Below are 12,683 nucleotides of genomic sequence, written 5' to 3' on the forward strand. Positions count from 1 at the left end.
CATCCTCCTATTTTTTTCAATAATGGTCTTATGCAGTATTTGTCCTGAAGAGACTGAGTTAGTTCATTCAACATAATGCTCTCCAGACTCTCCCATGTTATAACAGTATTTTTCTAAAGCTTTACTCCCAAGTGCTGCATAATATTCCGTCACGTAAATGTAATGGATTGAGAAATTGGCTGGGGCCTTTTGAAGGTTAACCAGGTACCTCTGTGTGAATTGGAACTTCCAAACTTTCAATTAGTAAATGGCCATTTGCACCACCCAGGAATACCTAGTCCTCTTAAAAATCAAACCAAATTTACAGAATAAGTTGATTCCAATTCATGGCAACCCTACATTGAGTTGCCAGGAGAAGACTGCCTGTCTTTCTCCTGAGGAGGAACTGGTGGATTTGAACTGTTGGCCTGATATAGTAAATGTGAAACCACTAGAGTCTTCTGGGTAAGATGTGTCAACTTAAAGTACTGAAGATAGGGCTTGACTGAACGTGAACCTAGCTTTACTTAAAACCTGATAGAGGGTCAGCTATGAGTCAATTCTGACTTGACATCACACAGCAACAAGAAGAACCGAGAACTAACAATTCCAGTCCTGGGGTGGGGAGGAAAACATCATTCTGGGAAAAGCAGAGGCCAGTGAAAGAGAGGCAGATCTCAGTAAGAAGGGTTTACAGAGTGACTGGAATGGTGAACTTGAACTTGGTGGAGGCCGTGAGGATGGCATAGGATCGGGTAAGGTTTGGCCTATTCTTCATAAGTCATGGTTGAATCTAAGGCTCATAACAACAACGAGACTCAGGATGTCTCTACTCTATGCTCATAAGAGTTTAGGAGAGGAAACAATTCCCACATTTGGACCTAGAAATGGTGGTGATACCTGGAGAGAATTCATGAGGTCCTCACACTGCTAATCTAAGAAGTGTGGCCAGTGTTGTGCACCTTCCCCAGGGGAGGATGTCTGAGAGTGACATGGCTGTATCTTGACATCAAACATCATTGTAAGGGCTCCAGGGTCTCAGCACTCTGATCTAGTTACCCGCTGGCATGGCTTCATTCTTTCAGTCATTTATATACATTGCCTTGACTTTTGCCATCTCTAGACTTTGTCCAAGCTCTTCTATGTCTTCCATGCTCTTTTCCAGCTTCACCCTGACCTTGAATTTCCTTGCTTATTTTGCTTGTCCACTGCTCTGGTGTCTATATTTTCCCACTCACCCTCAGCACACAGTCTCTATTTTGTAGGTGGCTGAACTAGAGAATTCCCAGGCACTGAGCATCCCTTATCCCTCTGATTGCAGAAGTATCTCCCCCATCCCTGGTGGAGAGGAAGCTATCTGACACCAGGAGCCCCATCTTTAGCAGCCATGTATTTTACCCTCATCCTCGACCAAAAGAAGGAATGCACAGGGGTGAGATGCAAACAATGATCAGTCAATCCAGGAACTGAAGACTGCAGGAAAGACCACTGATCTTATCCTGGTTACTCACCTCATTGAGCTTGACCCAGTTGAAGGACTTCAGCGGGTGGGAAGGCTGGGGGACATGCTTCTTCCTGAGTGGAGTATCACTGCTAAGGAAGGGGTCTGGAGGGAGGGGCAGGCCCATGCTGAAGCAAGGTGGGGCGCCTGGGGGTGTGGGAGGCCCACCAGGCGGAAGAGGTGGAGGCGGTGGGGGGGGACAGCAGGCAAACGGGAGTGGGGGGGGGGGTGGAGGCAGGTCATTGGTTGTCATCAAGGAAGATAAAGCCAGTGGGCCCCCAGGGGGAGGTAGGGAGGAGACAGGGCCTGTCTGTGAAGAGACAGAAAATTCCAACAGTAAAGCCATGAGTAAAATTCTCCCCACTATTCTGTTCTTTACTCTTCATTTCTGTCTACGCTGTACGCTAAATCCAGGTATCACTTTCTATAATCATTCACTCTCCCCTATTTTCTCTCCCTGCATCCCAAACACCACTCTATGCCCTCAACACACAAAAATGCACACATACACCTTCAAAATCACACAGAGACCCTGGCCATCATCAGCCCATACAGCCTCAGAAGTCCCTTAATCCCAGCTGGAAGTCTCCCTCTCTGTTTTCTCTCACTTTCAGACCCTCTCTCCACACTGGCTCTGGAACGCTGCCTGGAAGCACATAGTCTTAGCTCAGATAAATGAAAGGGAGAGGAATAGATGTGTGCGTACTGAGATTTCACTGAGCTGGGCCACCAGCTCGGCCACTTGGCCCCGAGCCTGGCGTAGCTCCTGGGACTCTCGGGCCAACTTGTCCTTCATCTTGTTCAGAGTCCGCATCATCTCCTCCTTCTCCAACGTCTTGGTCTCGCATTCCCTCTCCTTCCTCTCCAGCCGGCTCACCAGCTCCGTGTGTTCTGGGATAGGAGTGGGACAGGAAAGGAAACGAGAAGGCAAAGTGTGAGGAGGTGTGTGTTTTCTCCCTCATGGGAGGATGAGGGGTTCAGAGCTGAGCAGGCCGGGAGTGGTCGAGTATGCAGCAGGTTTAGGCAGAACCCCTCACCTTTCCGGAACTTCTCAGCCTGCTCTCGCCACTGTTTCACTTCATTCTCATTGATAAGCCTGGGGACAGGAAGGGAAGGGGGCAATGTGACTACTGATCATCTAGTCACAGTTTCCCAGAAAACATGGTCAACCTCCCACTTCTCACACTGGTATCTGATTTCCAAGCTGTTCGGGGACACCTAGAGGCTAGGATTTCATTCCCAGATGTCTCTCTAAGTCTCCTTCCCCTTCTAGTGCTTATTATATTTGGACTACAGAAGCTGAAAGAAACCCCATCCAACCTTTTGAGATACACTTTAGACACCAAAGACAGGGACAACAATTAATTACTTGTAGAACTAGGGCTAAATCTGAAGCTGCCCTTAGTTCTATAGTGCCCTTTACCCCTGTGTAAAAATAGGTTTTTGTGGTTGAGAGAGAAAAAGATTGGGGGAGCACCGGTGGCCTAGTGGCAAGAAGCTGCACTGTGATCCTGAAGGTATGTGGTTCAAGGCCAGTGGCTGCTCTGTGGATGGTCAATCTCCTTCAGTTCTATTAACTGCCTCTGAAAACCCACGGGAGGGTCAGCTATGGGTTGATCCCGACTCGATGGTACACAACAACAACACAGCAACCACAACCAAAGTCAATACTTTTTTTAGGTTCAGTTCAAGGCAGCCTTGGTGCTTTGAGGGTAAAGAAGGGAAATAGCAGAGATGTCCATGTACTCTTATAATAGAGTGTTAAAGTTAAGCTTTCATCTCTACATCAAGCTGTAAAGAGAGGTGAAATTTCACGATGAGATCTCTATGGTAATTTCCAATGTAAATTTCAAGTATGAAGAGTTGGATCTCTAACTCTTGTTATCTCAACCTGATCAAGGGCCAAAAGAGAGGACACATGGAAAGGGGGCAAAATGGTGAAGAGAATTCTCTGGAGAGTGCCACTGGTGGGGTGAACTACTTGCTCACAGTCCTAGTGAGGGGGCTCCTTTGGACAAACCCTAGGGGTTTTGACCCAAATGCCCCAACATTGGGAGCAGGGTACGGTGGACTGAGGTCTAATGTGGGGCTAAGGAAATCCAGGAGGTGAAGAAGAACTGATTGAGAGAACACTGTTTGTTGGGATCTGCTGGAACTCCTAGAAATTATTAGAACAAGAGATCCCATGAAAGCTCCCCACAGGCTCCCCTTGCGGAGGAACTGGGCTAAGGCTCTTATAAATCCTTCCCAAGAGGTCCACCAAGAGGTAGAAGAAAGCTGAGACCATCCGCACTATAAATCTGGGTGCATTGGATCATCAGTGAGCCAAGGCCTGGTAGAAGGAATGGAAACAGCCAGTTAGGCAGTTGGGATAAAAAAGAAAATAGAATAAAATAAAAATAGCTCAGCAGCAGGCATATATCTTTGTTTGCACTGCAAGGATATATCTAAAGATAATGTAGGGCATATAGAAGGAAATGGCCTGAAAACTTCTTAGTCAAAACTGAACACCTTGAGGGAATGAGTCATTGGGTTTGAGGTCACAGGCTCACCCTGGCATTACACAGTCCACGAGACAATGCTCTCCACCCTACACTGGTGAGTAGTGACTGAGGTCTTAAAACCTTGTGATTGATCACCTAAGATGCATCTACTGTGTTCTTCTCATCCAGAGAGGGGGAAAAAAATTAAGAAAATCAAAGACTCAAGGAAACAATTAGCTCAAAGGACTTATGGATGGATGATGCAAAACATAGTCTGCACTCTCCTGAAACCAGAAGGATGGGACCTGGCCAATACCACTGACCAATCAGGCTCACAGCAGAAGGTCTTGGATGGTGAGGAAGGAAAGAAAAGGTAGAACAAAATTTGAAATGACATGAAATAGCAGACTTACTAGTTTGATAGATATGGTGTAATCCCTAAAACTCTGGTCTCTTAGATATCCTTTAGATTGACCCAAACCTACCCCCTGAAGGTGAGCTTTCAAATAATAGGTAGGTTTTAATGTGAATAATACCACCACGAGGAATATGCTTCTCAAAACAACCAACCTCAGGAAACTAAAAGAGTAGCATTTGCCCAGGGATAAATCTTAGAAAGTGGGACAGGGCAGGAAATAGGGATGAATGGACATGGTGAACACAGGAAGGAAGGCGGATGAGTGTTGTTAGTTGAGGGAATTGCAGCCAATATCATGAAACAAAATGGGTCTAAATTATTGAAGAGAAAAATATTTTACTCTGTTATGCTTCTATCCAAGCTTAGAGAGAGAGAGAGACAGAGACAGAGACAGAGAGAGTGTGTGTAAACCAGTTTGCACGGTCAGGGATATGGCTTTCCTAGAGAGCTACAACCAGAAAGCAAGCTTTGAAGATTCCAGGAATAAAAGCACCATATTAAAAAAAATGTGAAGTTGGCTTCCTAAGTCATGTGATTAAGTAAGGCTTTTCCCCTTTGTCCTTCTTGCCTCTTGGAGAAGCAGTTAGCAAGTAGGGGAGGATTAGGAGAGAAACTGAGAGCAGAGCAAAGAAGCTAATCATTACACACACACACACACACAGAGGGAGAAACTTCTCACTGCAGTTTCCCACTCCCAACCCAGACAGAAGAGTGATTTAAGGCTGGAACAAGTCTGGAAAGTTGATTCACATCTGGGATTAGTCCTTCTCAAATTTGAGACTGTGCTGACAGCTCAAAGTGACCGTAAGACTTCTATTACCCAAAAAAGACCCAAAACAACATTGGGCCTGAGGAGTTTTCATCTTCTGGCAAAGGGAAATTTTTTCCACCAAACAGTGTATGGAATGACAGGAAACAAAAATAAAGCCCCATTTTTATGACTTTACTGGTTGCACTTGTTCAACATACCAGTTAGGATTTTAACTTGATCAACACTCATTTATTTGTGCTGGTGCAAATGGTAGCATGATGAGTTCAGAAACAGCTTTGTACTTGGCATTGGAATGCAAAATAATGAATCATTTAAAGCCAATTTGCCTCTGCACGAGCAGCTGGCTCAGATTCATACTGAAAGTTCAGTGAAGGCTTAAAATTAAAAATCAGTATGTTAATGTACAGCCTTGTTATTAATTGATGTGCTTTTATGTGTCTCGACGTTTCTCTAAAGCCCGTGTGAGAAAGGATGATAGGCCAGAAGCCCTTGGCCCTGACATGCCTTATCCAACAGCCTCACGGTCAGCGGTTGGCAAACTGTCTCTATAAAAACAGAGTAAATATGTTAGGTTTTGCACACCCCGTACAGTCCCTGGGGCATTTTCTTGTTTGTCCATTTGTTCTTAACAATGCTTTAAGAATGTGAAAACTATTCTTAGCTCACAGGCCATACAAAAACCAGCTGGAGGTTCAGATTTAGCCCACTGGCCATAGTGTGCTAACCCCGGCTTTCTGTTAACGCATTTAAATTCCCCCTGTATCCAAAACCCAAATAACAAAAGGCAGACCAAGCGTGTTGGCCTGATACAGACTAATGGAATTCCTAGGACTGTGGCCCTTAGTCATCTTTTAGGCCATTATTATGACTCCAATGTTCAGCCATAGGTAAGAATATAAGATGAATAATAATAACACCAGAGAAATACACGCTCCATGGAATAACCAACCACATGAGACTGAAGAACAGAATTTGACACAGGATAAAACTCAGAAGGCAGGAAAGGATAGAAAAGAAGGACTAATGGAAATGGTAAACACAGGGAAGGGGTGGGAAAAGTGCTCTTACATTAAAGGGACTATAATCAATATCACAAAGCAAAATGCGTATGAATCAATTTTCTCTGTAAACCATCACGGAATCACAACTTTAAAAAGTTAAATCTTAAAGTTAATCAATCTCCCTCCCCCATATCCAATCCTTGTATGGATTATTGTGGGTTAGGTATACATCCTATGAATCTGTGCTGTCTACTATAGGATTCGTAAGCCACCAGCCATGTGGTTATTTAAATGTAAATTTCTTAAAATGAACTTTAAATTTATTTAAATGAAATGTTCTGTCCCTGTGACAAAGTCAGTCCCTCAGTCAAATTTATCACATGTCAATTATCACATAAATACATGGACGGCACAGATGAGGAGTGGGGCTCACCTGGTTTAAATTATCTCAAAAGAGTTCTGTTGAGCAGCACTGATCAAAGTCCATTTATGTTTAAGAGAGGAGTGCCAAGTTAGAACAGTTAGTGTACTCAGCTGCTGAAGTGAAAGATTGGAAGTTTGAGTCCAGTTAGAGATACCTCAAAGTAAGACTGATCCATAGCTGACCCTCCACCGGGGTTTCAGAGGCAGTAAATCACAGGGGTTCTGACTATAACACACAGTAGGAACAACAGAGGCATCTTGGAAGAAAGGTCTGGTAATAGCTCTCTGAAAACCCAGGGGACAGCTCGACCCTGAGTCAAAGCCACTCTGTGACCACTGGTCTAACTGAGACAGCCAAGGTTTCCCTGGTGAAAGGCAGTGTGGGAGAGAGTCGGGGAAGGAAGAGGCAGGCAGGGTGAAGGCTGGCCACTGCTCACATGTTGACGATGTTCTTAACGTTGAAGTTCTCCAGTGGAGCCAGGTCAGGGTCCATGCCCCTCTCGTCCTGGAGGACAATCTGTTGGAGGATGCGGTCCAGGAGCTGCCACTGCTGGAAGTAGCCACCGTTCCGCTTGTCTGAGGGGGACAGGCATCATTTCTTTACTGAGCCAGAGCCCTCCTGGAAGCCTTTCCCAGAATCCCTCGCTAAGCCCAGAATGGTGAGGTGTGCTCTTCCCCACTCGTAACCATTTCCCACTCTAATGGCAGAGAGAGTAATATTCGGGCTGAAGAAGATTCCCAAATGCCATCATCTCTCCCTTATCTGCAACTGATCTTCTATGCAAGTGTCAGCCCTCCCAGCACATTCCCCTACTCCCAAAAAGGATTCCTAGCTGCCTTTCCTTCCTGTTTGTACTCTGGGCATCCTATATTCTAGGAATACAAATTGCCTTTTCCATTATCTCAAAAAAAGAGGAGGAAAAAGCATCATTAGAGAAATGCATTTACTTAAAACAACAACAACAGTATATGCTGAATAATGAAGTCTGTAGGGAAATGTTTTTATAAAACAAAGTTAGGATTATCTATGCTATTGCTCTAAAGAGAAAGATGAATGAAAAATAATTGCAAGTGTCCACTGAGAGAGAGTCAGAAGGGGCTAGAGAAGTGATTCACAGCTTTTAGGATGAGTTCTTGGTGGTGGTGACCTCGATCATGAAAGCAAAGACCTCACGTGATGGGCCTGTCCCCCGCAGGGCCCTAGTCCATCCTCATCTAATCATTGTTTGATGGAGGTGGATTTTCCTTTCACAGCAAAGGCAGAAGTGTCTTGTTCTGGTTCTGTACCCCAATAGCTTTATGTTTATTAATCAGCAAGAGAAATCAGCCAGAGCGAGTTTTGCATCACGGTCAAACCATAATGGCCCCTTCGTGGACTTTTTTGGGTCCCATTTGGGTGTAGAATAGAGGGATCACTTCACATTGGCACAGGAACCCCCAGGAACACAATCCATGTTTCCTAGAGGCGTCTCATGTCTTCCATGAAGACCTTCTGGGCTGAGCTTGGGGGAACTCGTCCACGTCACAGTGCCAGCTTCCTTTCTACTACTCCACTCAACAGGGACATTGCAAAGTGACATACTTTTCCATTTGCCGCTGACTCAGAAAAACTGGACAAAGGCAGGTCACTGGTTATCAGAGATAGATGTTCAATCTCAAACCCTGACTGCTGCAAAGAAAGGAAATCCTTCCTTCATATATAAAGTTCACTCATCATAAAATGGAAATAAGAAGACACACTTTGAGGTTTGGAGATGCTATGGTAAAGGACCTTGCATCATGCCTGACCCAAAGGAGGCACTCAATAAGTTGTGATTGTAGTCTTCATAGCTCTAGTTACCTCCACTACCACCATCATCACTAAAGAGTCTCTAGGGTTACTGTTGTAATGGACCATATTAATTTTCAAAATATATTTTCTCAACAGCTTAAATACCAAATGTTGTAGTTAAAGCTCATTTCAAATTACATGTTGGAGTGGCTATTATCTGTTATATGCCGTTTATCTAATCACTCTGTCTACTTCGGTCTTAAGAACTTAGCCTTCTGATCCTGCAGTCACCAACATTTGGTATTTGTAGAGAGAGGCAGAGATGATGGGAATAGGAATAGGGTGGGGAAGTCAGCAAGGACTAGATGGAGGAGTGGATAAAACACTTTAAAAGGCATGCTCATTCCACATCTGCACTACTCCCCCAAGCCAAACTTTATTTTAGAAATTCCCAAGAGGACTGATTGGTTTCCTGTGACAAGCTAACAGCTGGAGCTATTAGATTCAGAAAATGCAAAGATCAAGCTACTGCTTCTTGGCCCAGGAAGCTGGAGGTTTGCAGGGCCAAGTGTCCCTCTGCACTCCTGGGTCACAGTGGAAACAATTCTAGTTTGCTGATCTCAAGAAGTGAGGGGAACACCGGGGCTTCCTGTGAGTCCTGTGGCCTGCTCTGCTGTGGAGCATGCAGAGGGGACAAGTGCGGGCTCCCACTCGGTGCATCCTGTAACCCTGCAGTCTACACTTAACTGGAGACCCAGGCCTCAGGGCCCAGCTAGGGATCAGCAACCAACTGCAGGAGACTCACAGGGCATTTGCAGGCAGTGGTGCAGGACGGAGAGCAGGCAGGGATAGGCCTCGGTGTACTTGAGTTTCTTGTGGATCAGCTCGAACATCTGGGATGCGCTCTTGGTGTCAATGTGGACCTGGGGAAGCACAGAGGAAGCAATGAACAGGAAGCAGGGAAGGGGACAGGGCAGAAGGAGGCTGAGCCCCACTTCCCAGGAAAGCTTTTCTCCCCAAAGCCCTGCCTCTGTCTCAGGCCTAAAAGGACAAAGAGTGAGAAAAAGAGGAAAATGAGTTAATTACATAAACCAGGGCTCTTTAATGGCAATATTTTGGCATTCACAACAGCTTTGAGTCTTTGCTGTGGTGCCATCCTGGGCATGGTAGAATGTTTAACAGCACCTATGCTGGCCTCTGTATTCTAGATACTGAGAGGACCCTCTTCCCAGGCTGTGAGTACCAAAAAAGCTCAGACACTGAGAAATGTCCATGGGGTGGGAGCAGGCTGAGAAAGAGGAGAGTAGCCTTTGATTGAAAACTAAGGATTTAAGCTAAAAGGAAGGAAGCAGGAAGTAGAGAGAATTCAAAGTAGCAAATGGCCCAGGAGGAAAAGGCACTTCATTTGAAGTCCAGAAATACGGGTTCACAGCCCAGATGTTTTATTCTCGGCTTATGTGACAACAGGCAAGCTATTGGGCCCCACTGATGCCAGTTTTTCCATCTATAAATCTAAGACTTATGTGATGACGTAATGGGTGGTCCCTGGTGACTATGAAGCACTCGTCAAAAGGCAGGTTTTATTTGGATAGGGATTTTAGGATACAATTTTTAGGCAACAGGACTATTTGTTGTTGGGAGGTTTTTTTCCCCCATGGTTTTTACGGCTAGAATGAAAATGTGGTTTGGTTTGCTAAGCATGATCTGGTTAATAAGAGAGAGATGACTCGGTAAATTACCGAGAGCAGAAGGAAAGTCAGCCTGGGAGATGCATTTGGGATTAATCATGTCCAAGCTCAGACTCCCTGTCTCTCTTTGGGGTTGTAGCCTCCTTTCCTTGGAGGCAGATGATGTGAGGGTACCAGGTGAGTTCCCCAGGTACGGCTCCCAGATCAGATGGGACCCACCTGAGCCAGTACACCATCGGGGCTCCAGACGCAGGACCTGCATGTAGAGGAACCCACCAACACTGGACCCAGCTGCGTTCTGGAGATGTGACTATAGACTCACCAGGGATTGCCCTACCCTTTTTATGCTCCAGGCTCCTTACCAGGTCAAACCTCTTGGCCAGCTCCAGGTCGTCCTCATTCCGGACCATCTCAAAGAAGTCTAAATGCCTAGATAAAGGTGAGGGGAAGATAAAGAGTTGGCATTACAATCAGGACACCTTGGGTGGGCCTTTGAGCCCACCTCCTACTGACAATTTCTGAAAATACCCAGGTGAAGGGATTCTGTCTTATTGGAGGTGATTTTTCCCAGGAGGGCATGCCACAGAGGCTGGAAGTGGACTTAAAGATGAACATTGACTGATTCTTGGAGAAGAGCAATGACCAGGGAAATGGGTGGGAAAAGGGTTAAGGACCAGAGAAGTAGAAAAGTCAAAAGGGGCTTTGACAGTTGCACACGGCATTTCCTCTACCATGTCCCTGTCAAGCATGGCAGGAAAAAAAAACCACCTGCCTGCAGACCAACATTCTCTTCTTTTAAAAAACTCCATGCTTCCACATCAGATAGACCAACACAGAGTCACTACTCCCTAGAACCGAGTTTCTCAATAGTGGCACTGTAGTAAATTGGGATTGAGGGTGGGAGATGGGGTGCTGTTCTGTTTATTATAGGATGTTTATTAGCATCTCTAGCTATGACAGTTAAAAAAACCCAACTTCAGTCAAATGCTTCCAAGGCTTAAAATTAGCTCTAGTCAAGAACCCTTAATCCGCACTATTTTCATCCGTATCCTTACACTATACCCAGGCCAGCCCACGAAGCTGTTTTCACTCTCATTTTCTAACCTCTTTTCCCTACCAGTTCAGTCTTAAAAGGATCTATCCTCTGTCCCTGAAGCCCAGAGTAAGACAGGACCAGAGGTTCTGTAGCACACAGGATTTTAATTGTGTCCTTTAATCAACAAGAACTTTTATAGCTTACACTGAGGGATGAGAATCCCTGACACCTAATGGCAAATACCAAGGAGTGGTAACCAGGAGTTCAGTGCTGCTAACTAAAAGTTCAGTGGTTTGGCTCTACTGGCTGGTCCTCAGAAAAGTGTCTTCTCCCCCCAAAAAAGCTTCAGTCTCAGAAACCCAATGAAGAGTTGCTAGGAGTCAGTAGCAGTGGGTCTGTCCTAGAGAGGGTGAAACCAGACTGCTCCTTGGAGGCAAGGATTGTGAAACTCCATCTCACATACTTCAAGGAATGTTTCCAGGAGGGACCAGTCCTTAGAGAAGGGCATCATTTTGGGAAGGGTAGAGAGTCAGAACAGGGGAGGAACACTCTGGATGAGATGGATTGACTCTTGACTGTGGCAATGGGAGTAGGCCTGTCAGAGACAGTGATATTGGCACAAGATAGGGCAGGGTTCAGAGCTATTGTTCATAGGGTCGCTATGAATTTTAGTTGACTCAACAGCATATAACAACAGCACGAGTAATGTCCCACACCAGGAATTTTCAAAACCAAAGAACAGTATACATTTTCAAATTGCTATTACTGGGTTCACTGTAGGTCAGAGGTAAGATAAGCAAGTCAGCAAAGAGAACAGTTTGGGGTATAGGTAAGAGGCATGAAGGACTGTCCACAGCCCCACCCACTCCCCAAAGATGATTTTGAATCTGTAATGGATTTTGGAGCATAGTTATGATGGGTGGCAGGAGGAGTAGCCTTTACAAAACACATGACCATCCCAAACTGAGGCACTGCCCAAAGGTCGCAATGGGAATGGATAGCTTGAGCCTTACTTGTCCAGAATGGCATTCTCATGCTGCCGGAGTTTATCAATCACAGGCTGTATCCCCAGCATCAGGAATTCATACCGCAGATGTAGTCGGAACTCCAAATTATCCTGGGGAACACCGAGGGAAGGCCAGACTCACTCACTGGCTCAGAGGCCCCAATTCTCAAGCATCCCACCCCACCCATTGTGCTGCCATATCTCTTGTAGCAAACATGCTGCTTCAAGTCCCAGAGCATCAAGAAATGGCAGGAGGAGACAACTTTGGACTTTGTTATTTCTTCAACGTAGACCCCGTGCCTAACTTCTTTAATTTCCCTCTCCAAAGTGCTGAAGAGCAATGCTATCTCTTTGGAGATTAAGGTGCGTCTGATACAGGCCATGGTCTTTGCAATCACCTGTTATGCATCAGAGAGTTGGACAATGACCAAGGAGGATAGAAGGAGAATTGATGCCTTTGAGCTGTGGTGCTGGAGAAGAGTATTGAGAATACCATGGACTGCTAGGAAAACAAACAGATTTGCCCTGGAAAGGGTTAAACCGGGTGGTTCCTTGGAGGCAAGGATTCTGAGGCTCCATCTAACATACTTTGGACATGTTGTGAG

At 45.4% G+C, this 12,683-nt stretch overlaps 1 protein-coding gene across 2 annotated transcripts in view; it reads right to left on the reverse strand.

Annotated features, from left to right (window-relative positions):
* The window catches only part of DAAM2 (dishevelled associated activator of morphogenesis 2), a 65,483-nt gene that overhangs the window by 30,399 nt on the left and 22,401 nt on the right, over positions 1-12,683 (reverse strand). For both annotated transcript variants that reach the window (XM_006882016.1, XM_006882017.1), the window contains exons 7-13: positions 12,086-12,189; positions 10,399-10,465; positions 9,154-9,271; positions 7,015-7,153; positions 2,518-2,576; positions 2,187-2,371; positions 1,491-1,790 (exon numbers count right to left, since the gene is read on the reverse strand). In XM_006882016.1, coding sequence (XP_006882078.1) covers positions 1,491-1,790; positions 2,187-2,371; positions 2,518-2,576; positions 7,015-7,153; positions 9,154-9,271; positions 10,399-10,465; positions 12,086-12,189 — 972 coding nt within the window. The remainder of the gene's footprint in view (positions 1-1,490; positions 1,791-2,186; positions 2,372-2,517; positions 2,577-7,014; positions 7,154-9,153; positions 9,272-10,398; positions 10,466-12,085; positions 12,190-12,683) is intronic.

Source organism: Elephantulus edwardii, unplaced genomic scaffold, assembly GCF_000299155.1.
Source record: "Elephantulus edwardii isolate Elephantulus edwardi_28Jun2011 unplaced genomic scaffold, EleEdw1.0 scaffold00017, whole genome shotgun sequence".
Lineage (NCBI taxonomy): Eukaryota > Metazoa > Chordata > Mammalia > Macroscelidea > Macroscelididae > Elephantulus > Elephantulus edwardii.